The 27,371-nt window shown below is 34.9% G+C and overlaps 1 protein-coding gene across 1 annotated transcript in view; it reads left to right on the top strand.

Annotated features, from left to right (window-relative positions):
• Window positions 1-27,371, top strand: part of LOC149802584 (DNA-dependent protein kinase catalytic subunit-like) — a 407,613-nt gene that overhangs the window by 330,470 nt on the left and 49,772 nt on the right. Inside the window, exons 76-84 of the mRNA XM_089951857.1 lie at window positions 3,647-3,791; window positions 5,830-6,026; window positions 8,762-8,936; window positions 10,416-10,582; window positions 11,039-11,161; window positions 14,327-14,415; window positions 15,802-15,895; window positions 17,404-17,604; window positions 23,887-23,955. Coding sequence (XP_089807983.1) covers window positions 3,647-3,791; window positions 5,830-6,026; window positions 8,762-8,936; window positions 10,416-10,582; window positions 11,039-11,161; window positions 14,327-14,415; window positions 15,802-15,895; window positions 17,404-17,604; window positions 23,887-23,955 — 1,260 coding nt within the window. The remainder of the gene's footprint in view (window positions 1-3,646; window positions 3,792-5,829; window positions 6,027-8,761; window positions 8,937-10,415; window positions 10,583-11,038; window positions 11,162-14,326; window positions 14,416-15,801; window positions 15,896-17,403; window positions 17,605-23,886; window positions 23,956-27,371) is intronic.

The raw sequence follows: 27,371 nt of genomic DNA, 5'->3' as shown, positions 1-27,371 counted from the left end.
CCCTCAGATTTTGCACAAACAATATTCACATTAATGGTAAGAGACTATTCCTATGGCTGAAGTCAGGAATTCAAGACATAGCTCCACAAGCACTGGCCGCTTAGCCATTAGGAATTATTTAATCAGTATACTCTGAACTCTCACAGGATCAGTTACACTACTGAAGATTTCATCTCATGAAATACAAGTGATTTACATTAACCTGGCGTTGAACATAATGTCTCATTTTCGAGACATAGCAGAGTCAGCTGACTAACAATCCTGGCCTGCCTTCTCTTGCTTCCATTTCCATAACATGGCCTTGTGGTAGTAGCACAGGCAGCGACCACTCTCCATTCATGAAAACACAGCCTCAGACCCAGACATGAATTTGCCATTTTCGCTGGATGGTGAGACAATAAGTGCAGAATCACTCAGGGCTCCCCCTCTCAGATGTAAAAACAAATTGTTTCTTGTTGTGCTAAAACTAACATTAGGAGAAGTTTATTGTCATGATTCTACTGGGTGACACAAATAGAGGTAGGTTGCTTAGCATTTCCTCCTCCTACTTATTTTCCTAATGAAGTATGATCAGATAATGTATTTGATGTAGAGGAGGCACATTTTTTAGTCAATTATCTTTCTCTGATAAATCTTAATTAATCACATTACAAATTCTCTCCCACCCTTCCCTTCAGTGTGAGGATCCATTAAGGTTTTGCTCAAGTAAAAACTGATGGAACAGTAGCCACCTGGTGGATAATAGTTGAGTTAACGTGGAAGATTTGCTTCCTTTGTCAATAATATATAAATGCTTTTCTGCTAATCTGGGAGGGCTGGAATTATCCTAATGTAATGTGACCGACTAGGTATTAGTGGAGAAACATATTTTACTAAATAATTTGCTTTGCATAGACTTGTGTATTCCCCCAGAATAAAACAAAGAATGAAATTAAAAATTCTTTGAGTAGTGTTTTCTTTTTTTATTTATTATATAATTAAGTACAAATGGGTATATATTTCATTTGATAAATACTTGTTTTTGATATTGCAATTTTAAATGATCTTCCAACACATCAGTGATGATATAAGAATACGAAGCCGTTAAATCCACAAAGCTGAGACAAAAGTCACGCAAGCCAGTAAAAGCCACAAAGCTGAGATAAATATCACACAAGCCAGTAAAACCCACAAAGCTGAGACAAGTGCCACACAAGCCAGTAAACCCACAAAGCTGAGACAAAAATAACACAAGCCATTCAAACCCACAAAGCTGAGACAAAAGTCACACACAGCATTCAAACCCACAAAGCTGAGACAATAGTCACAAGCCAGTAAAACCCACAAAGCTGAGACAAAAGTCACACAGGCCAGTAAAACCCACAAAGCTGAGACAAAAGTCACATAGAAAGTGAAACTTGAGAGGAAGGTTGAGATTTCAGAATGGTTGAATCAAACAAGAAAAGAATCACATCCACAAGAAATCACTTGAAAGCAGAAACTTCATGGACTGATTATAATGTTGGAGGGGCATAAAAATGTAGACTTTGAATTCTCCCATGCTGTTAGAATATGGTCAGAGGCATCAAAGACAAACATCCTCAAATAAAGAAGGTTCATGGGGGGGATGATGCCGATAACATGTAAATAAACATGTTGTGATATCTCTTCTTTGTTTTTTAGTGTGGCCTGTTACAGTCAAACCATTAGCCTACTTGTTCAAATGAAGGTTGCCAATAACGGTCACACCATTGGCCCACATGTTCAAATGAAGGTTGCAGTAAGCCCCTTTTTTCTGAAATCTGGCAGAAACATGGCAACAAAATAAAAAAAGAGTATATAAAAATGTGATATAGTCTTCCTACATTTGAATCGGAAAATACTGAACTCTGTTTTTCCATACATATATAATAGCCTATATGTATAAAAGGACTGTTCTAGTCCACTAAAATTTCATATCAGAGTCAGACTACATTTTAAAACTTTTCCTTTAATTGTATATTGAAAAAGAAAGTAAGGCCTATGACAAAAGCTTAGCATAAAACATTAGTCTTAGCAAAAAATATTAGTATTATTAGATGGCGAGAAAGTATAACATTTACAATGGAAAAGGTCGTATACTGTAGCCTTTTTATGCTTTTCTATTTATCCTGCACTCAAGTTCTTTTCAGCATATGAGAGATCATTTGAGTGATAGTACAGAATAGCTTACAGCTGTAATAAATATTCTCCGTGTTTTAGGCCAGTGCTGTCCGTCCTTATTGCATGAGGAGTCACATTGCAAAATGTTTTTCCCTCACAGGGCCATTTATAAAATATACGTTTTTTACTACCAGTTGGCACAAGCTATGAATGGTTGAAACCTTTGTCTTTACAGTGTCTGGCCAGGGCGCTATATGTTTGACAGCCTTGTTTTATACTATTTAGTTGATTGTACAGAATGGCTTAAACAACATAATTGTACCTAATATATCCTGGATAACTTGATCAATCTATGCATCATGATATAGATTGGTGTTTCAGGTCCATTTCTGTTTATTATAATTCACACTTAGTGTGCCCAATGTGTTCCAATACACAAGTCATGTAATCTGTATAGACATATCAGTCCACACATGGCACCATAGGACTGATCAGTCACTGTCAAAAATGTATATGGATCTGTACAGTTCATATACCTTAACTTCAATACAAAAATATATATGGATCTGTACAGTTCATATACCTTAACTTCAATACAAAAATATATATGGATCTGTACAATTCATATACCTTAAGTACAAAAATGTTTATGGATCTGTACAGTTCATATACCTTAACTCCAATACAAAAATATATATGGATCTGTACAGTTCATGTACCTTTACTTCGATACAAAAATATATATGGATCTGTACAGTTCATATACCTTAAGTACAAAAATGTTTATGGATCTGTACAGTTCATATACCTTAACTAAAGTACAGAAATATATATGGATCTGTACAGTTCATATACCTTAACATCAGTACAAAAATGTATATGGATTTTTACAGTTCATATACCTTAACATCAGTACAAAAATGTATATGGATCTGTACAGTTCATATACCTTAACTTCAATACAAAAATATATATGGATCTGTACAGTTCATATACCTTAAGTACAAAAATGTTTATGGATCTGTACAGTTCATATACCTTAACTAAAGTACAGAAATATATATGGATCTGTACAGTTCATATACCTTAACATCAGTACAAAAATGTATATGGATCTGTACAGTTCATATACCTTAACATCAGTACAAAAATGTATATGGATCTGTACAGTTCATATATCTTAACTTCAGTACAAATTTTGTTATGGATCTGTACAGTTCATATACCTTAACTTCAGTACAAAAATATATATGGATCTGTACAGTTCATATACCTTAACTTCAGTACAAAAATTTATATGGATCTATACAGTTCATATACCTTAACTTCAGTACAAAAATGTATTTGGGACTTAATGATTAATATACTTTAACTTCAATATTGCAATTGAAAAGATGGGATGAGATTTTTAATATATGTTGTCACTTAAGAACCAGTCTAATTAGCCTGCATTTAATTTCACTGCATTTCAATTTGCCTGATGTGAATTTAACTGCTCTTTACTGCAAGCTTAATTATTTTTTAGTCCTGTAAGCATGCTGGTGATGGGACTTTGTTATGTACCTGGACTCATCTGTATGCCAGCACACATCACAAGAAAGTCCACATGGCTGGGGTCCCCTGGAGTGAAGACAATCTTAACAGTGTCCTTACCACATTAGACCAACTAGGCAGGTATCACTGGATAAAAATTAAGTTTTTCAAAATCTTTATTCAATTTGCTTGCCATTCATCATTCCCTATTTTTGTGTCCATATTTCTCTTTCATCAGCCTTTTTTGTTGTTTTCTTACCCACTAAACAGTTATCTTGTATCATACCCCCAGTTTAATATTTCTAGCTTGCCCTAAGCATAGTTAAGTTCAAACATGTGATCTATGACATCTTTCACCAGTCATCAGTAATCTTGCTATTACTGTATGTATTCACTTGCAAGTTCCATTAAGTGCAAACTGTACAGATCTGAGTTTTTGCAATTTGTTATAATTAGAACAAATGATTATACACCCTGATTTTTCATTTATTTGTTACTTCATATGGTATAGCCAGTACACAAAGCAGATGTCCTTTGTAACCTACATTTTTCAAGGTGCTTGGTTCAGCACACACATAACATGTCCTTTGTAACCTATATTCTTCAAGGTGCTTGGTTCAGCACACATATAAGATGTCCTTTGTAACCTATATTTTTCAAAGTACATGGTCCATTTTTTTTTCCAGGCTCATCCTCAATGTGATTCTGACTCTTGGGGATTCAAAGGTGTATTGTATTGGGGATTCAAAGGTGTGTTGTATTGGGGATTCAAAGGTGTATTGTATTGGGGATTCAAAGGTGTGTTGTATTGGGGATTCAAAGGTGTGTTGTATTGGGGATTCAAAGGAGTATTGTATTGGGATTCAAAGGTGTGTTGTATTGGGGATTCAAAGTTGTGTTGTATTGGGGATTCAAAGGTGTGTTGTATTGGGGATTCAAAGGAGTATTGTATTGGGGATTCAAAGGTGTATTGTATTGGGGATTCAAAGGTGTGTTGTATTGGGGATTCAAAGGAGTATTGTATTGGTGATTCAAAGGAGTATTGTATTGGGGATTCAAAGGTGTGTTGTATTGGGGATTCAAAGGAGTATTGTATTGGGGATTCAAAGGAGTATTGTATTGGGGATTCAAAGGAGTATTGTATTGGGGATTCAAAGGTGTGTTGTATTGGGGATTCAAAGGAGTGTTGTATTGGGGATTCAAAGGTGTGTTGTATTGGGGATTCAAAGGTGTGTTGTATTGGGGATTCAAAGGTGTATTGTATTGGGGATTCAAAGGTGTGTTGTATTGGGGATTCAAAGGTGTGTTGTTGTGTTGTATTGGGGATTCAAAGGTGTGTTGTATTCGGGATTCAAAGGAGTATTGTATTGGGGATTCAAAGGTGTGTTGTATTGGGGATTCAAAGGTGTGTTGTATTGGGGATTCAAAGGTGTGTTGTATTGGGGATTCAAAGGTGTATTGTATTGGGGATTCAAAGGTGTGTTGTATTGGGGATTCAAAGGTGTGTTGTATTGGGGATTCAAAGGTGTGTTGTATTGGGGATTCAAAGGAATATTGTATTGGGGATTCAAAGGAATATTGTATTGGGGATTCAAAGTTGTGTTGTATTGGGGATTCAAAGGTGTGTTGTATTGGGGATTCAAAGGAGTATTGTATTGGGGATTCAAAGGTGTGTTGTATTGGGGATTCAAAGTTGTGTTGTATTGGGGATTCAAAGGTGTGTTGTATTGGGGATTCAAAGGAGTATTGTATTGGGGATTCAAAGGTGTGTTGTATTGGGGATTCAAAGGTGTGTTGTATTGGGGATTCTAAGGAGTATTGTATTGGGGATTCAAAGGAGTATTGTATTGGGGATTCAAAGGTGTGTTGTATTGGGGATTCAAAGGAGTATTGTATTGGGGATTCAAAGGAGTATTGTATTGGGGATTCAAAGGTGTATTGTATTGGGGATTCAAAGGACTATTGTATTGGGGATTCAAAGGTGTGTTGTATTGGGGATTCAAAGGTGTGTTGTATTGGGGATTCAAAGTTGTGTTGTATTGGGGATTCAAAGGAGTATTGTATTGGGGATTCAAAGGTGTGTTGTATTGCGGATTCAAAGGTGTGTTGTATTGGGGATTCAAAGGTGTGTTGTATTGGGACATCCATTATATTAGTCTTGATTAATCCTTGCAGATAAATTGAAGATGAATGAGGTCTTGTCTGCACACCCAAGCATTGCTCGCAGACATCATATGTTAAGTGGAGCAGCATATGAGTTGCTGGCACTTGGTCTTCACAAATCTCCCAGTGATCTAAGTATACTCAAGAACACCAAGGCAGGCAAAAAGCTTTTGGATTATGGTAAATTTCAGTCGCTGCAAAAAGACAAGGTAAAATTTGATTTTTTATATATAAGCATAATGATTCCTTAGTAGTGTTAGGGTTTTACTAGTTTATTTCAGTCTGTTATATCAGTGTCACAGTACATAACAGCAGTAGGTAATTCAATTATACTCAGATTGCTTGTGACTTTTCCTGGGTACCTTGTATTTTAAATGGAATAGCTCTAAGAATTTTCATTTTATGATATGCTCACTTACCCATATGACTTTGGAGTCAAAGTCACAATCACAGAAAATATGCATATCAGATTTTGTTATTTGGTTATAATTCCCAAACCCTTTCATGGATTTTCTTTACACATGGAATGAATATTTCAGTCTGTTAACACAACCCCTAGCGACAACTTAACGGGGCAGGAGGTAGTAGCCTACTGCCGAGCTCTGTAATGTCATGGTCATGCATGATACACTAAAGTGGATGGTATTATAGAAAGGTAGACAGATGTAGCTCTACAATGATACCAGATAATCTGGAATATCTAGTTTCACTACAAAATACAGAAGAAAAAAACTCATTTTTTGGACCCGACTTTTTTTTACCCAAAATTCACCCATGGTTGGAATCCGATTTTGTGTTTGGATTTTAGACTTTTTGGTCTCAGATCTAAGGCAAACCGGCATGAACTGCAAACAGACAGATGAGCCTTTGCAAAAAGTAGGATAAGATGGGCATTTGGAATAAAGAGTAGCCTCCATACAACAATAATGGCTCCGTTTAGCAAAAAAAATATTAGAAAAAATAAAAGAACTCCAACTTTTACCCTTCTGCTTTTGCGCGAGTCAAATAGCCAATGAAAAACGATGTTTCTAACATGACTAGGCAATATGTTATTGAAAGATTACCGGGGATTTGGTGTTTTCGAGTCAGTTCAGAAATAGCTTTCAAAATGTGTTTAATACTCGATTTTCAGGCGAAAATGACAAAAAGCTTCAGGGGTTAATGTGTTAAATGTTCTTGTCAAGGGTGAGGCTACAGACAGTTTTTAAGTTATATATTGGTGCCTAGTCCCCATGTGGTCAAGGAGAGACCCAGGAGACAATGCTGGTTGTATTAAAGACTTGTCCCTTTTATGCCGAAAAAGTGATCCTGTATACATTGCTTCCTCATTTTAGCACACTCTGATAACTTGCAAACATACTTGTAACATAGAGGCAGGTGTGGATCCAAATATTTCTTGTAGAAAAAATTAACAAATTTGGTTTCTACTTGCTTAATTGAAAACAAATTATTAGCAGAATTGATGAACAAAAGCTAAGTAGTTTTATCATTGTGTGCTGAAATTTGGAATTGACGTCAAGAAAGTTGAAAAGAATGCATGTATTTTGTAAAATTTTCATTGACAAAATATTTACTTAATAAATAACACAATATCTGACAAAAAATTGATCAAATGAAATGCTGGGAAATGGCTGATGATGACAACGTTGTTAGAAAGAAATGTCAAATTATTTTTAATTATCTTTCAATGGACATGTTGTATGCATTGTTGTCTTCAAATGTGAAAAGATTAAATTGACTGTCACTGATGAAAATGAAATATATTTATTGATTTTTCAAACAAATTATTTTAATTTGCAACATTTCCATCTAATAATGCATAATGATAGTCCCTTAACAATAACAAAGTATTTTTTTTTGTTTTAAAAAGCATTATGATAGATAAACTTTGCCGTGCGATCAGTAGAAAAAATGTATACAGTATCCAAAGACTAGTATTTAAAAAATTTTAATAAATTTTGTGTCCTAACTTTTATTGGTCCTGAAAAAAATGTTAAAAATAATTAAGGGCATCCCAAGACTTAACATCATAAAAGTAGATGACTCCAAAAAAATTTGCTTTCGGCTTATCTATGGATTGTTTTTCAGAATTAGCCATGATAAATTCAAAAATAGCTCTCAGACTCTAATAAAAGACATAACTTCTTATCCTTTCTCATTCCTTTGGGTTGCTTTTTTTCTCTTTCAATCCAGATGTAATATTCTGGGACCATGCAATCACTGTGCCAACTGTACAATGACAATTTGAAATCACTGTCTTGGAACTTTAACCAATGTAAAAGTATTGATGGCTTTGAGTGCATTGGTTTACGAGTGTAATTTTAGCTATGAAGCTCGAGTTAGATAGAGTTTGCTGATGATAAATACAGGTGTTCTGATCTTGTTAAGGGAAGTAACTCCAACTTTATTGATCCATGAAATTTATGCATACAGTATATTAAAAGTTTTTTGGTCTGTTTATTGATTTTAACTGATTTCTACAGATTTATTGTTAATAAATATTACAATACATTCTATGCATATTTGAGTAGGACACTAATTATAATTCTCTTGTATTAATGTTCAGTAACTGACATACCACTTCCCCTTTCCCCCAAATGTTAACCCAAATTTTTGGTCTCCCTCACCTCTGCAGTGGTTGATATTTATGGACCCCATCACTCATGAGTTTTCCAGAGAGAGATGTATGTGAACTAAAATGACACCAACATTAATGGACAGTGTAACAGCTATGTGCTGTAAGCTTTTCTTTCCCCTCTACAGTTTCAATACACATGTGAATATGCAATCTTAGGCTGATATGTGTCAACCACCATGATGAGCAGTATCTAGCCGTCTTGGATTTACTTGTTCTTTTTTTTTTACTTGTTTTTTTTGCAGCAGCAGCACTGGAGAAATGTTTGGGTTTTTTTCACGTGTATTTTTTTCCTAAATTTCTTGACAGCTTGTACAGAACCTAATCAAGGAGGGCTATGAGAGAATCAAGATCTCTATAACTGGTGATGACCACACACCATCAGATTCCCATGACAAATCATTGGCATTGCAGTGTGGACTAGAGGATGCATACCTAGCTGTTGCCAAATATTGTGATGTTTTCCTCCGCATGAAGGAGGATGGTAAGTTTATTTGCATGTGAATATGAAAGTAACATCTCTTTGTTGGACAAGTTCCATGTCAGTTAAGTGAGAATATTTGCAAATTAAAGTTTTCACATTACTGAACAGCAGTATGTATATTATGCATAATTATATTTTTCCAGTGTTCCAATGTTGTTTCCAAGCTTCAGAAACATCATTTGTATGCTTATTTATAGTTTGTGATTTATTCTGAGATTAATTTGGTCATAATTTTAGCATAGTAAAAATAAATATTTAGAAGCTTGTGGGATTTCATACATGGATTAACCTGAATAATTGAAAAATAAAAAATATATTCAAATACGTTCTAGGTGCATATATGGACTCAAAAGTTAGTCACATGGTGTAATCAACTATGATTTAATGGAGTTCTTAACCATTACATTTCTGTTTCCTAAACATGTTTCACTTTCCTCATGCAATTCATTTTATACAAGCTTCACTGCACTTAGAATTTCCATGTTGTTCTTGTTTCTGAAAAATGTTGAAAACACACCCATCCCACCCCGACATATATGCTTGATTCTGTCTTCTGGTAGAGTAATTGAAACAAAGTCAGATTCTTACCTAGCTTAAATAGGTGGCATTCCAAATATGTTGCTGTGGAAAAAATGGCTGATTCATTACCAGTTTGATCGTTTGAGCAGACAGAAATCCAATGCACTAGAGGTCATCAGTGTTATATCAGTTCACTGGTTATTAGCTGTAATCTTTGAGTTCTCAGCTTTATTTGATGGGACCAGTCTGATAAAAGGAAGAACCAGTTAGAGTGCCGTGACATAGTTAAAAAAGCAATGGTGACATTTCAAAGTTAGAATTTTATTCTTCTAAACTATCAAATCCATTTTAAGTAAAAAATTTTCATCTGTGACTATATTAAGGTAGGTAATGACTTTTCACCAGAGGCTAGAATTTGAGATTGGTTCAGAGTAATAATGTGTAATAACATGTCCCATAACTTTTGCATATTCTTCTTAAAGAAAGCAACATAAAATACCAGTATACCAGTAAGAAAATGATTGGTCAGTGTATGTAGAAATGTAGGTGGAAAAAAATTGAATGTTAAAATAATGGTGTGCTGACTGCTGAACTGTCAAGTGTGATGTACAACACATATTTCAGTAATTGCTTCATTTTCACATAAACATTTATACATGTGAACCCTCTGTGTATTTAATATGGCAATATTTACACAAGTTCCTTGTAATCTTGTTAGAGGTTTCTGATTACCAGCCACTGTGAATCATGTATTTGTGTCATTGAATTCTTAGCAGCCCAGTAAAATAAATTCAGCTTGTCGTTGACTTGAATTTTTTCAATCTCATCATTGCTTATGTCTTGTACAATTATATTGTTTTTAACATGGATACAGTTTTTAAATTTAACTTGTCTCAGTAAAGCTGTGGCAGTTTTATTTTGTGAAAGTTTGCTGATGTACACTATTGATATATGATTCAGATGAACTTGTTGTTGAGAATGGTATCTTGAAGAGTTTTCCCGATACCGTTATTGTCTGCCTGCTGAAAGCCATGAAACTGAACTCAATGGAAGCCAGACAAAGGTTTCCAAGGTTACTGCAGCTGGTGGAAACATACCCAGATACCATGGGAACCTTCATAGCAAAGGTATATATTGTACTCAGTAAATAATTTAAATTATGTCTGGATTGATAATCACCTCTCATCATGTGTGATAAAAATTATCAAAATTGTTTAAAGATTGTTTCTAGAAGGCTTGCATCAGGTTGTATTCTTTTAACACAGGGAATCTCACTCTTTAAAGAATATTTAAATGTCACCCTTTGGTAGGTTAAGATTATGTGATATTACTACAGACACAAGAAGTGGCAAACTTGTCCATGTTCTACATAAAACACAGATTTTATAAATGTACTTCTTTAAAAAAAAAATCTTTAAATCCCTGTTTATTTTTTATTTGCTGGATATAAAATCTTTATGACTATTTTGTGATAATAATAGTATAATGCTCTGTCTGCCCCCAGTTTATTTGATGTTATGTATAGGGTATATACCCTAAATAAAATTCTGGAGTAGTCGGCAGACTGTGTTACTATATTTCAGAGTGGTGAGATCCCTTGCTGGATGTATATACTCTGGATCAGTCAAATGATGGCTCTGCTTGACAAGATTGAGGCCCCTGCTGTTCAGCAGATACTATTCAATATAGCCAGAACCTATCCACAGGTAAGCTATACCCTTGTTTATGAAAAATATACTTATGCAGGCATTTAAATTTACATAAACCTACATCAAGGATAATGCTGATACACAGCTTTTTCCACATACTTTAATCAATATTGTGACAGTAAAGATTTTGCATAATAAATGTGAGAGATAAAGATACTTATATAATCAAGTGAGAGATGACCAACTACAGCATTATTTTGCAAATTTTGATGTCTTTGTCAAACTTTGGAACTTCATTAATTTTTAGTAGAGGTTTTTCATGTGGTAGAATACAGTTGTATACTAGAACCAGATCTTATTTAAAGGGCATAATTTTAAATTTTACAGTGAATTTGTTTTTTCTGTATCATATACTGGTCAGAAAATCATGGGGAAAAAAAGCTCAAAATTGCACTTTAGAATGGTTGGAACTAAAGTGTACAATGGCATTTCCTTCTGTAAAAATAGATTATTTAAGCATTTGTGTGGTCAGAATGGTAGCTCCCATTTACTAATGGCCAGTGGACCTTATGAGAGCCAATGTTGATGCTTTCACATTATTTTCTGTGAATACAAAAGTCTGCTGTCGCCTGCTGGATGAAATAGTTTGTGTATATTAATGAATTTTTCCAGAAGCAAGGCTGTTTTCATTCACTGTTTCAGAGCAACATATTCTTTTTTAAAAACCTGATGCTTTATACTTGGGTCATGGGACTCCTCACAAAGTGTTGATGGTACAAAGCAAAGACCTGATTGATATATTTCTAGGTGAATGTGGCAGTGGGAAAAAAAATCAAGATATAAATATACCCCTGGAAAATATGACAGTTGTATCAGTGAAGAAAGCCACTTTGTTGGATATGTGTATGCATGTTACACTCTGACGTGAGTCTGGACAAGGTCTGCCTGTCAAGCAGTTATACTTCATGGTGACAGTATTATTAGAAGAACAGTGAGGGACCTTCAAAGTTACTGATGTCAAAAAATAATCAAAGGGAAGAACATCTGAGAGCTGAAGTCACAAAGAAACTATTTTACTCGTGAGCAGATTACCCTGAGGTCTTGAAAATTGAAATAAAGCCAAACATTTTAGTTTCTTTCCATAATCTCAAATAGAATTGTTGAAGGTTGTTAGATTTGGATGTAGTAGAGTTTGACCGTTCAGTTTCATTTCATCATTAAACAATATTGTAATATTTTGCATTCATTAATTTCTCATATAACATAACTTTTATACAAAATGTTAGCAAAAATAGGTCTTGGAAATTTGTTTGTGGTCTTTGAAAGTTTGGGAAAAGTCTTTGAATATATCATTCATAATTCTATATGAAACCTGATCTAACTGAGCCAGTTTAACCCAGTTCTTTAAGTGCTTAGTACATTTTATATACTAATCATTATAAAATAGATACATATATATATATATATATATATATATATATATATATATATATATATATATATATATATATATATATATATATATATATATATATATATATAGCTTGTTAAAATAAATACCTCCCTACCTTAATTGGGGCCATCAGTGGCAGAGTGGTTTAAAGCGCTCTCCGTTACGGATCACTGCCATCTCACCTCTGTCTGCATCGGTTCAAGTCTAGGATTTGGCCAATGTGAGTATGTGAGAAAGCTTGCCAGTAGCTTCTCGTGGGTCAGTGGTTCTTCCCGGGGTTTTCCCAGGTTCTTCCTCCACCATTAATACTGGCTGCCGTGCATAGCCTATCGTGTGCTGAAAAATGGCATTAAATCCCACAACAAGAACAACAGCCTACCTTAATTTTCAAACCAGTGTAGTATGAAACACGCAAATTTTATTTGGCTTAACATCCACTGTAAACTCTACTTCTCAAATGGATTAATTTCCTTTTGAAATGTTGAAACAAAATGTAGAAAATGTCAAGAAGACAAGCACATCTTCAGCTCAAATTAGTACAGAAATTCAAAATCTGCATGTTTTTGTTTCTACCAAATAAGTCCAAGAAAGATATGGAATCAACTCAACCAGATTATATTGAATATGGAATGCTATCAATATTGCCAAGATCTAATATAAAATCTGGCATCAACAAGAAAGATCTACAGCCAATCATTGATAATATTCAGTCAGTGTTGCTTAGATTCAATGGTATGGAAGAACAAAACCATTACTGGATAGAAAAATAGGTGAAACTAAAGACCATAACCATCACTTTCTCCATCTCAAAAGATACCTCTGATACCATCTCAGGCTGGATTATTCTATAAAAAGTGCATACCAATCTGTCATTTGTAGAAATCTTTCTTTCCTGATAATCAAAGTTCAATCTATGTGGCACCAGAATGAAAGTATTTATTCATTAGGACCAGTTGTGACAGCCAAACACATTGATGAGCCAGTCTGCAGTAGAGTACCCTTCTACAGCTAATGTTAAGTTCACTTTGGCAACCTATTCTTAGTCACAAGTCTCCCATGGGGCTGGTAAATTTATCAATGCAGTAACAGCTGGTTAGGTATTTTAAAAAGCGGTATTTTAGGAGGAGGTAAAACTAATTATTAATTATGCAATACTTACCTGCTATTATAACCTAATTCACTCCTCCCTCCCCACCCCAATATCATTCAGGCTTGGTCTAAATCAAAGAAAGATTATATTCCAAATGAAATGGAAATAGCTAAGGAATCAGACTGGCATCATGTTGCTTTTTATTCAATACCTCCAATTACTAATTGGAGAGAATATTTCCCTTGGACTGGGGACTAGCACCTGGAAAACTTAGAGCAATAAAGTATGTAAGTATTATATTATATTATTAAAATAACTTTACCCATCCCACCCGCAGCATTTTTGGATGAAGTAACCTATTTAGGGACAAATGTAACTATTCATTTTACAGTTTGATCATGTTATTTATATGCTGCAGTGGACGTAGAATGATTGTAGTGTAATCATAACCAATACTCTTTCAAACACCATAATTTATTGCTAGGGGGAGAGCAAAGTTGGCCCTTATCTTTTCCTGTCTTTTCAATTCACTTATTATTCAGCACATGTTTGAAGTTACTATCTTCAGTCTATTTGTACCTTACAAACAAAAACATTATATGCAAAAGATAATAATTGGATAAAGTTTGAATAATTATCATTTCAGTCCATATAACAATGGATGTTTTATTTTATACAGGCTGTGATCTACCCCTTTAAGCTGAGCAGAGAAGGATATTGCTTTAAAAATACTCCTCAGGACAAGAAGAATAAAGCTTTTGTGGAGCAGTGAGTTTATTCATTTAATTGCACAGTTCAGACGATCATGGAAATCCTTGAGAGAAAAAAAATGTTTGTCATGAAAATAATGTAAATGTCATGAAAAACTTGTCTTAAAGTGGGTGGATCAGATTTCTATAAGGCATGAGTAAGCTAGCATGACAAAAGAAGTTTTTATATGGTTATCTTTCTTATGATGTTGATCGATATTACTATATATACTTGCTTATAAGTAGTCAAACTGCAAGCAACAAAGATCCTGATCTGCCATAGCGTAATGCATCCACAAATTAGACTCTGTGTTGTTTGTTCTACTGATTACACCAAACACTATGCACAGACCCAGATCAGATGGACACCTAGACCCTACACAGGCAGTATCGGATACACACCTAGACTCTACACAGGCAGTATCAGATAGACATCTAGACTTTACACAGGGAGTATCAGACACCTAGACTCTACACAGGCGTTATCTGATAGACACCTAAACTCTACACAGGCAGTATTGGATAGACACCTAGATTCTACACAGGCATTATCATATAGACATCTAGACTCTGCACAGGCAGTATCAGATAGACATCTAGACTCTACACAGGCAGTATCAGATAGACACCTAGACTCTACACAGGCAGTATCTGATCAGATCCAAGACTCTACACAGGCAGTATCTGACAGAGGCCTAGAAACAACATGGGCAGTAACTGATAGACACTTACACAGACAGCTAGTGACAGAAACCTAGACTCAGTGAAGACAGTATCGGACAGAAATATAGACCCTACAGAGACACCTAGACTCTACACAGACATTATCTGGCAGAAACCTAGACTCTACACAGGCAGTATCAGATAGACACCTAGATTCTACACAGGCAGTATCTGATATACACCTAGACTCTACACAGGTAGTATCTGACAGAGACCCAGACTCGGCACAAGCAGTAACTGATAGACACCTAGACTTTACAAAGACAGCATCTGACAGAAACCTAGATTCTGTGAAGACAGTATCTGACTGAACTCTAGACTTAGTGATGACAGTATCTGACAGAAATCTAGACTCAGTGATGACAGTATCTGACAGAAATCTAAACCCTACAGAGACGGTATCTTATAGACACCTAGACTACATAGTGTGTTAGCCCAAACACAAGTTCATGAAATGTTTGCAGTAAGGCATAGAATGACATGAGCATGAAAATTCCCTCCTGTAACACAAAGTCAAGTAAACAGCAAAATGATATTTTACATATCTGCATTATAATCAACCCACATGAAAATTCCCCATAAATAAATAAAGAAAATTTTATGTTTTGAATAGACTGAATTTTCTAAAGTTTTATAATTTCATGGCAGTAAAATATTATGATTTACTTTATTTTTTGTCCAGGCTGTCATCCATATTGGACGATGAAAAGGTGCCACTAGTGGCAAAGTTTGTGCGTGCCTTGGAGCAGTTTGGTCAACCAGACATGATATTCAAGGTATGTACATTCACATCATAATGAAAATAAATATTGCTCCAGTTTCTTTAAAAATTTTAAATAGAGGTTTTACTTTATCTGGTCAAAGTCAAGTGGAAGGAAATTGCATACTATTGACACATATAATGGTTCTCAACAGAGTTTAAAGATATCAACAGTTTATTTGTTGTGTCTGTGTTGGTGGTAAAAGGAAGATATTGCAATAAAGTTGGGACAATTTTACAGCATCATCATCAGAAATTAATATTTATGTCCACGTTTTCCATTTGAATTATGTCTTTATATGCAGGCCCTGACCATCTTGTCCATACTGCTAATGGGGGCTTCATTTGTTTATCCGTCGGTCTGTCCACCCTGTCAATGCTCAGATTTATTATTAGATTGCAACCAGTTTTGCTGTGAAACTTAGATCGACAACTGCTAAGATGAGCTCAGTGATTTGCAAATTCTGCACATATTTGAGTTATGGCCCTTGATTTCCTTAGAGTGCTGCGGCATGTGATTTCTTTTTCTCCATTTTAAAGCAGGTTTTTACTTTTTCTCCTGGTCTGATTCCAATCTCCTTGATATGGTCCATTTTTTCTATCTATCATCTGGTTTAAATAATGGTCTATAGCATCCCATTGCATTTTATTTAAGTGATGATCGTTGTTAAAAGCATTGTTATTGGTCAGAAGTTTTTACTCGTACATTGAATCTTCACTTAAGCAAAACTTTTGGAAATGGAAAGATAGAAGCATTCTTGCTAAACTTGGCATCTTGAATTGTTGATAAAAAAACCTTCATACAGAGAATTTTGATTCAGAATGAAAAGAAAAAAATTGAACACTGAGCCACAAAATAAAGATTGTTATAAAAGGGAAAGCAAGAGAAATCTTTTCTAACGCTACAAAGAAAGCAAGACTAACACATCAGCATCAACAGATAGTGACAAAAGGGGGGATATTGAATTTCTGCATATACTTTCATATAATGTAGTATCAGAAACTTGCATGAGTGACAGATTTTCTTGGTTTTCATTGTAACCCTGAATTAATAATTTAAAGACCTCATGAAAAATTAGCTGCATATGATAATTACTGCCCATTGTCTTACTGTGTTATTTTATTCCTGGAGATTAGCAAAGCTGCTAGTATTTGATACATGAACGTCAGTACTGTAATCTGGTTATAAAATATGAGCTTTTTCATGTGTTTATTTTATTTTAACCCTTTGAAAAAGAATTATAAAGCATTTTGTATTGTTTCAATGCACAAATATTGATAATGTATCTGGCAGCTGCAGTTTCCACGCACTGCCTAGATTATTTTGCACCTCAAACCCTATCATGTGTAAATGGCAGGTGCCTTCAAGAAATAAGTTGATATTTCTCTCTCTCTCTCTCTCTCTCTCTCTCTCTCCCACTCCCTCCCTCCCTCTCTTGTGATTTCTTGGATTCAGTAGTATAAGTAGAACCAAAAAAAATGTTTCACTAATAATTTGTTTAAAACCTTAATGTTATATCACAGGATTGGTGTGACAAAGCTATGCAAATGCTGAAAAAGACAAAGCGAGACAAAGCCAAGCTTTCAGAGGATTATAAGAAAATGTATGATGCGCTGTTTGTTTTTGATCCTCGGGGCTCAGAGGATGTGAGAAGTACCCAGAGAACTCAAGGAACCCAGTCCTTGACCCTTGAGATGGGACCGTACACAAGAAAATTTGCCATGGTAATTCCAGCTCCTGTAATCTTTATATTGTCTAATAATCTCTCATGCAGCAAAGAGTGCTCTAAATTTTTCCTTAAGATTTTGTTGCAAGTTTCCTTATGCTTTGACTTCATATTTTCTGAACATTTTAAGCAGGAATCCTATTAAGCTGAAAGCTCTCAGGCTGGTATGATCTTACATTTACAGTACATGCAGTGCAGATTTTGCAAAATCTATGTTTCTGCAGTGGAAATTCACCCATCCACAATTATGTCCATAACAGAAAAGATATAGTGGTCTTCATGGTTGACCACATAGTGGATGGATTAATTTTTATTGCCCAGATTGGAAAGTCACAGCGATATAATTGTATAATAGTGTATGGCCACTACATCAGGTGGAATTTACCTGTTAGCTGGGTGACAGAAAGTGCAGAATGCTGTTTTTAAGTTGCATATATATAGAAAGACTCCCCCACTTAAACACATGGATATACATTTATTGTAAGAGCTGAAAAGAATCCCATGAGAATATTTCGATTCTTCACAAAATATAAAAACAATAATGACCCTGGCTGAAAGAGATTATGCTTGGAACAAAATGGCAAGGAAATCACAAGTATTAGCAGATTCATGTGAGACGGAAGAAGTTGTTAAGGTAACATTTAGTATAGTTTGATGGACTATTTATTCAGGTATTAAAATAATAAAATAAAAGAAAACCGGACTTTTTTTAAATTTTTTATTTTATCAAAGCACCAACATATAACTGCTCTGGTGGCCTAATGGTTAGAGCATCTGCTCCAGATGCAGGAGGTCGTGGGTTCGAACCCTGGTAAAGTCACACCAAAGACTTACAAAAATGGTACTAACAGCTTCCTCACTAGGTGCTCAGCATTAAGAGGTTAGTGTTAGGACTGGTCAGCCTGGTGTCAGGATAATGTGACTGGGTGGGACATCATGCTATATGTCTGCAGCATGATGCCTCAGTGCTAGACATCACTTTAAACTGCCACACTGCAGACCTCGTAGCATTATGACTGGAAAATTGTTAAATCTACATTAAAAATCTAAATCACACACACATGCACCAACATATTCCCACACAATGAAATATACATATTGCTATACATGACAGAACCTCAAGTCTGTATAGTAATTCTGCACCGAAATATAGATGTACATTTTCTCAAGAACTGATGTTTAAGATAGACACCTATTTGCCTTTACAGTAGACCTACTGTTTTACGCAGACCATGCTAAACACATGCTGCTGTATTTTCCCAAAAGCTCAAACATATATAATTTTGATTGCTGGTTTGGACATCTGACAGGTTTATTAGTACCAAATGTGATGGTGATTACGATGAAAAAACATAATCACTTAAATAATTTCAGTTGGAGTTAAACTGGTTGCTTATTTTCAGCTGATGCCAATACAACTTCATTTCTTATAGTACATTATTTCAGTCCACATGACACACCCTGCAAACTGTTCCCAAATGTCAAGAGCTTATTGTTTTGTTATCAATTTAGTTACTAACTTGGTATATTTTGATCCAATTATATTTTTTAAGATGTTGTCATGTGTATTTAGCAGTTAATCCAGATATTTGCAGTTACTGAAATTATGTCCATAATGGCTCAAACAGTGTTAGTTTAAAGTCACTGGATCAAGCTGTGTACCACGAAATAGACTTAAAAGCGGTAATAATTTAAGGTTAAAGGCCTGAAGACATACATGTACACAGGACAGAAAAATAGCTGGGTTCAGTTAGTAGGTGCTGATGGGACTGACAAGTTTTCACACATTGAAGTAACAGTTAATTTCTTGTCGACATCCATCCTATCATCATCATCGTCATCATCTTTTGAAATTGAACTGAACTGCCTTCTATTATGCAGACTTAGCTGTGAGTATCTGCAGTGAAATGAGTGTCTGCAGTAGATCCAGTTGAATTTACTGCACAAGAAATAGCCTCTAATTACATTTTTATGAAAATCACTCTGATGATGATGTGAAAGGCCAGAGTATAGCCATCAAACAGCATAATCAAATTCTGCACATTTAATACTATACTCTTAAATATTCAGTCTCATTTTCTAAGGCTAACTTCAGCAAAAGCAGATAAAGATAAATAAGAACATTTTCTAGCCTAGCTCACATATATAGTTTGGTATTATATCAGTTTACAGTGCCACAGTTTTTTACTGAACAAACTTGAAAAAGAATTATCAGAACTTGAAATTAGTATTAGTCTGTTTGCCAGGTGCTATTATATTTCTTGTCAGGCCTGAAGTTTTTATAATTTTAATTGTCCCAATAGCTAGTATAGTTTGATTCGTCACTAGTCAGAATTGATTTACGCTATCATATGTAATTTTTGAAAGTCAGAATGGTTCGATGATGTCCATGTTCCAGGCTTATTATGTAAATCTCCAAGAGTCATTATTCCCCGAGAGGGTTAAAACAAATGCGGATTTTTCAACTCACATTTTGAAATAAACCTGTAAAAATATTGATAGATTTTCTTAGATTCATAAGGCAAAGCTGTATTTCAAAGACTATTAGTCTGAGTTTCCTCTGAATTTCCTACCCCATTTGAGATATTTTGACATTTATGTTTAGGTGTGAGGTCAGAGAGCATTTCCTGTTGAGGAGATGGAATTCACCAAAGCCACATGGTGTCAGCATAGGGTAGCCCCCTACTAACAGGCCTTGCAAATTAAATGACCTTTCATTGAGCTCTACCCACTTAAAATCTATAGCTAGATGATGTTTCTTTTTGGAAATTGTGAGTTTAACATTCGTTTTTAATTCATTGACAGATGAGACAAAACTAGGGTACTGATATAATCTGACCTAGTTCTCTCCATTTGCATTGCTAGTCACATGATGACCCAAATTTCAAAGCCTACATGTCATAGAAATTCAGAGGCCCAGCAGTCACATGATACCAACTTAACAAAAACTTCTAGGGTCATTGCACAAAAGATTCCAATAAGTCACATCATATTTTTAAGAAATACAAATGACTTAGGTTTAGACATATTTGCTACCTGAGAGCCAATGCTATTTCCCTCCAGGAAGCAGTATGGTGGACATGATCTTCATTCTTGAGCAGGTCCAAGAAAAGTGCATTGAGCAAAAACCTGTACATATTATACCATCTTCATTGACCTCATGAAGGCCTTAAATACAGTCAAAAAAGAGAGGCCCTCTGGTCTGTACTAGCAACATTTAGCAGCTTGTACAAATTCGTCAAGATCATTAGTCTCTTCCATGATGACATGAAAATATAGGTCCTCTCAAATGGCAACCCATCTGATTTCTTCTGGATCTTGAAGAGGGTAAAACAGGGTTGTTTCCAGGCACTGGTTCTATTTGACTTCTTTTTTTACCTGTGTCCTCAACCATGCTGACCAGATTTGCAAGGAGTTTATACTTGACACAGGCATGAAGGTTCAATCTTTGGCAATGACTCATTGTGGCTCAAAGAAAAAATGGGTTTTGCACAGTATTAAATAAACAGTATTAAACAAACTTACAGGATGAAATAAACATTCAGATTCTTGAGTCTATAGCTTAGAAGTCATGATTATGACAAGTATATGATAATATTGGTTTATGCACAGTAGTTCAAGACTGCATTACTTAACCAAATATTCTAATCACTGAGACTCATTGATCAACTATGCCCCTGCTAGTGCTTACATAAATGTATATATGACTATTTCACACACCTTGGACATATGCAGTTTTATTCATAGTACCATTTCTTTTTACTTTGATCAAAAATAAGTCAAATACGATGATAAGAATGGTTCACTCAAAGTTTAGCAGCTACTTTGAGTGTGACAGGGCTGTGGATCTTGATTGTTGGAAGAGTTTGTATTTCCGAAGCATTGGAAAATTTCTTCCATCCTATATTGGAATGGGTTTAACGTTTTAAATCCAGTTTACACTCCTCATGGTAGTTTTGTTCATCATTTATACAATATGTACTGTATTTCATGTATTGTTTCGTACACAATCCAGTTATCAAAATAATAATTATTTAAACGTATCATAATTTTTCATACATATCATACAACTTTGTATTTTTTGAGAAAAAAATGCATTAAATTATCAGGCATAATATTTCTTCTAAGAAGGTTTACGTTTGCAATAGCGTATTGCCATTTTGTTTTTACAAAAGTTAATAATTAATTGTTGGTGAGAAAATACAATGATTGATGCATAAGCATGGGTGCCCGCAGCATAAGTCAAGGGGGCCACATGACCTCCCCTCGACAAGTTTAATCATGCAAATGAAGCTGAAAATATGTTACAAGATTCTGTTCAAAATGCTTAGTAAATATTAGCTTTAGTTACAAACTGCTTAATATACTAACTTTCCTTGTCGTGGCTGATTGTCTCCCCCCACCCCCACAAGAAAAAAACATTCTGGTGCCCATGTATATAAGCTCTTTTATTGTCATTACAATATCTACTGGTATTTATTTGCAAATGGACAAAGAACTTCACAGACCATACCTTTAAATATTATTGTTAATTAGTTCTCCTTGTCAAGTCGGGGCCCCGAGTGGCCGAGTGGTCTAAAGCGCTCTTCGTTACGGATCACTGCCATCTCACCTCTGTCTGCGGCGGTTCGAGTCTAAGATTCAGCCAATATGGGCATGTGAGAAAGCTTGCCAGTAGCTTCTCGTGGGTCGGTGGTTCTTTCCGGGGTTTTCCGGGTTCTTCCTCCACCATTAATACTGGCCGCCATGTATAGCCTATCGTGCTGAAAAATGGCGTTAAACCCCACAACAACAACAACTCCTTGTCAAGTCCATCACCATAACAAAACACCACATGCATTTTAAAATTAGTTTGGAAGACCTCTGATGTTTTCTTATCTAACAAAAATGACATCTCAGTACACACTATAGTGAAGACCGCAGACCATTTGTCAATTTGTCTTATTGTTTCATTATAGTCATACAAACATAAAATATAAAAACTAGTCATTTTCTGTCATAAATATGAAAGTCACTGACTCAATTCATATATATACATATACTATCTTTTAAGTACTTGTTCTCTTTTGACTTGGATATAATTAACATTTTTTTTGCAAATCTATTCTACAATATACCCCACTATTATCTTTATTGGCGAGTTCAAATATCAAGTAATGCATATATGATCGCTTATCCTTATAACATCTGCTGTGCGAACAACGGCTTCAATAGCACAGTGACAGTTTTTCATTTCCCTTAAGAGAGCCTCATTTCCCTACTGGCAGCCTCGCTGATTTGACCTCTTCTGTCGATTCTTGCACTCAATCTAGTTTCAACTGGAATAATCCGAAGGCTAGGCATGTTTAATTATCATGTAAATAACACTGCATAGCCATGTGGTTGTTGTGACAATGTACATCTTAATCAAAACAAGAATGAATTGTTGATTTAGTGGTGTTTATTGATAATGGAATATAGTAGGGCTGAGGATTATCAAAATCGTCAGGTAACAGTCTTTTTTTTCTCATTGCAAACGCTACAAATAAAAACCACCCTGAATAAATATGGTCTCGTACACTGGCAAAATTTTGTTTCATCTCTCACACACACACATATACGCGTGGATGCTCACGCTCATTAACTAAAGTGTAATTTCAAGTTATTGTAATTTGATAATGAGTTTATTGTTAATGTAAAAAATACAAGTGACTCTTAATTTCTTGACAATGTGGTCTCATATCATTGCGTACAATTTACCAATAAATAATACCCATAACTAGTACATGTTTGACTCATTGTGGTCTATAATTGACTTAGTAGATTGGATCATGAATTATTTCTGCTTGATAACTATTAATGGAATGCCTTAAATTAAACCAGATTTTGATTTATTGGTAAGTATTGGTATATATTATTTGATTTTCACCTCTTATCATTGAAAAATTTTTATTAAGTTAGGGCCCATGTGTAACATTTGTGTTCGATTTTTTATATATTTCACCCAGTCTATTTTTCTTCTCAATAATACCCTATTTATGTAATTATGCTTCTAATCTTTTGTGAAAATTACTTCTGTTGTATTATTGATTTGCTAAGGCATCAGACTCAGTCGCTTTCACACAATACACAATTTCAAAAAATTCATCTTTACGAGGTTTATTTTTCATGCTGAGCTCAAGGAACCATTGATTATATTGTTATTGTTTACTTTCAATTTATTATTATTAACAACTTCATTAAAAGGAAGTAAAGATTTGTTCATATTTTATTACATGTAATATTATCTTTTGATTTTTAGCAATTTAGAAAAGATGTGGAGAAAGTATTTGGAACAGATGGAAGCAAGCTAATAGGCATGTCCTTGAAGGTAAAGAGCTAGCATGGCTTGATATTTGACACAATTGGCCTACTGGAAAATGCATCTAGTACTGGCTTTATGTTGAACTTTTAGTCACCACTGTATAGCCAGTATTGTGCTGGCATGCTGTTAGACCCAGTACATACTTTCTTGAATAATAAATGCTGCTAATATAGTGCCTTTACTGGGACTTGAACTGAGATTGTATTAAACTGCTGCATGGTATATGCCCCATATATTTTTTAATTTTACATATGGTTTAAAAGACAAAATTTCTATGACAGACTCAATTTGTCCCTTACCTCATTCCATGACCGCTCTGGTGGCCTAGTGGTTAGAGCATCTGCCTCGGATGCAGGAGGTCATAGGTTCAATCCCCGGCCGGGTCATACGAAAGACTTACAAAAATGTTACTAACAGCTGCTTTGCTTGGTGCTCAGCATTAAGAGATTAGTGTTAGGACTGGTCTGCAGCATGATGATGCCAGTGGTAGACATCACTATAAACTGCCACACTGCAGACATCATAGCAATATGACTGAAAAATTGTTAAAGCTATGTTAAAAATCCAGATCACACACACACACACTCTCCATTTGTTACTGTGCAGGCTGTTAGTATACGTGTGTCAAGGCCACAGAGTGCAGTGTGCTATAAATAGATCACCTGTTACCTAAATGACTGTGCATTAGGCCTGCATGTAAAAATTATAGCAGTGTAGTATATGTTAAGTTCATCATACATTTTAACTATTTTGTATATATTTGTTATCTGTAGATAGGTTTAAGAATAAAATCTGATCTTTATAGTTTTGTAATTATTTTTCATGGAAGAATTTGTCATATGCATAAAATTGTTGAGAGAAGTCATTCATTGTAATGTTAGTGAAGCTGTCTGACCAGCCATCACTGACATTTCTCAGCCTCTAAACCTCTGTTTCATTGTCTATGTCTTTATCTTTAAATCATCCAGATTGATACATTGTCAAAAGTCAGTGTTTCCTACATCAACATCGAAGCCTATATCTAACTTCTTGAAGCCATGATAGTCATAATTCTAATCATCCAAACTCAAGAAAGTGCTGAACAAAATCCATGGCGTCCATTTTAGATAGTGGAAAATTCGACCCAGTTACTTTAAGTAACCAATTATGACTAGATCTTAAATAGCAACCACTTGATATGTTGTAATGATCATGCCAGTTGTTTCTAAAATGGTTTTTTCCCAAGCGTGGTGCTTCAAAAACCAGCTCAAAATGATGTTTACAGTAGGCATCCAAACATGCTTCCATGCAGATGGTGCACAGGCATCCAAACATTGTTTTTACTTGAATCAGATGGAGGCATGCAGTAGCATGACCTTAAGAATATGGTAGGTCAAAATGAGCTTTCTTTGAAGCTGCTATGTATACTCACATGTAAGTCAGGTCCAACTGCATACAACAGAGACCCTAAGCTGCCATCCATAATGCACTACTTGACAACAAATCTGGGTCTGTGCAGTTTGAAGTTGGACTCAACTTATAAGTGAGTATATATGGCATATATTGGCTATTGACATTTTGTGAATCAATCCCATTAAGTTTTTCCATTTTGGAATGCAGAAACTGTTGAATTCCTCTTCAGTATCAAAATATTACAACTCACTGGTCTCATGATATTTTTTAAATGAGTTGTTAAAGTTTCTCAAAAATAAGATTGGAAGATTTAGGAATGTTTTCTCTAATTCCGTAAAATAATTTAAAGACCTGTAAGGGATTAAGAGTATCCGAGACCAGTTTCAGCAATCTCCATGATGTCAGATTCACAGTCCAAAGGCCATGACAGATTATTGTACTGCAAAATTTTTTTAACTCTTAACAAATTTGGCTAGTTACAGTTTCTCAAGAATATCAGAAATGGTTTAAATATTCAGCAGTTCAAAAGTATAAAAGTCAAAATAAATGGACTTACCCGAAAATCTTGGAAATTCTTTTTTGGCGAATAGACCATCAGATTCTGAGGAACTCTTGTTAATAATGATTCATATACGTGCTTGCAGTCTGCCACATGATCATAGTCCTTAGATCGAACCATCTGCAATCCATTTCTTTTACTTCTTCCCCCTGCAGGCTCAGAGATGTGGAATAGGCCTTATATGCCCACTGCAAGTCGTAAGAAGCAACTATTGGAAGCAACCTTTTTGCCCCAGGGTGCTTTTTCAGCTTGGACTTTTTTTTAAAGAATTGGGTTTGTGTTCAAGGATTTTGCTCCATATTTGACTTTATCAAAACTTCTCTTGGGAATTTGATGATATCCTCTGAAGTAATAACCACTTTCCAATTCATTTCCAATTCACCACAAAGATTGGGCTAGAGATGGAAATTACATAAGTCAGGTGAAAAATGTTTCAGTTCCTCTGCAAATCAAATTTGACAGGTGGTCTTTTCAGAAACTTATTGCACCATATTTTCCAGCATCCTCCAGGATGTTGCTAAGGATACAATAACAAAAATGTGATTAATAAACATGTCAAAAAACCTTGGTTTAATGATGCTTGCAAGGATGCCATCAGAAAACATGTTAACAAACCTTGGTTTAATGATGCTTGCAAGGATGCCACCAGAAAATGGAGAAAGATCCATTGAGATTTCTTTGCCAGCCTATCAGCTGAAAATCTTAATACATACCTGTCATAACATTATAGACATCAAGAGAAAAAAGTTGGCAATCCATCATCATCAAGACCTGTTTTATAACCTATGGGTGTTCTTTATAATCATGAAGACCTGTTTTATAACCTATGCATGTTTTTTATACTCGTGAAGACCTGTTTTTATAACGTATGGGTGTTTTTTATACCCATGAAGACCTGTTTTTATAACCTATGGGTGTTTTTTATACTCATGAAGACCTGTTTTATAACCTATGGGTGATCTTTATATTCATGAAGACCTGTTTTATAACCTATGGGTGTTCTTTATACTCATGAATACCTGTTTTATAACCTATGGGTGTTCTTTATACTCATGAAGACCTGTTTTTATAACCTATGGGTGTTCTTTATAATCATGAAAACCTGATTTTATAACCTATGGGTATTCTTTATAATCATGAAGACCTGTTTTATAACCTATGCATGTTTTTTATACTCATGAAGACCTGTTTTATAACCTATGGGTGTTCTTTATAATAATGAAGACCTGTTTTTATAACTTATGGGTGATCTTTTTATTCATGAAGACCTGTTTTTTAACCTATGGGTGTTCTTTATACTCATGAAGACCTGTTTTATAACCTATGGGTGTTCTTTATAATCATGAAAACCTGTTTTTATAACCTATGGGCATTCTTTATAATCATGAAGACCTGTTTTATAACCTATGCGTGTTTTTTATACTCCTGAAGACCTGTTTTATAGCCTATGTGTGTTCTTTATAATCATGAA

This window comes from Sinohyriopsis cumingii, chromosome 3 (assembly GCF_028554795.1).
Source record: "Sinohyriopsis cumingii isolate HCF-2022 chromosome 3, ASM2855479v2, whole genome shotgun sequence".
In the NCBI taxonomy this organism is placed as follows: Eukaryota; Metazoa; Mollusca; class Bivalvia; order Unionida; family Unionidae; genus Sinohyriopsis; species Sinohyriopsis cumingii.
Note: the sequence above shows the minus strand (reverse complement) of the source record. Positions and strands in the feature narration are given on the sequence as shown.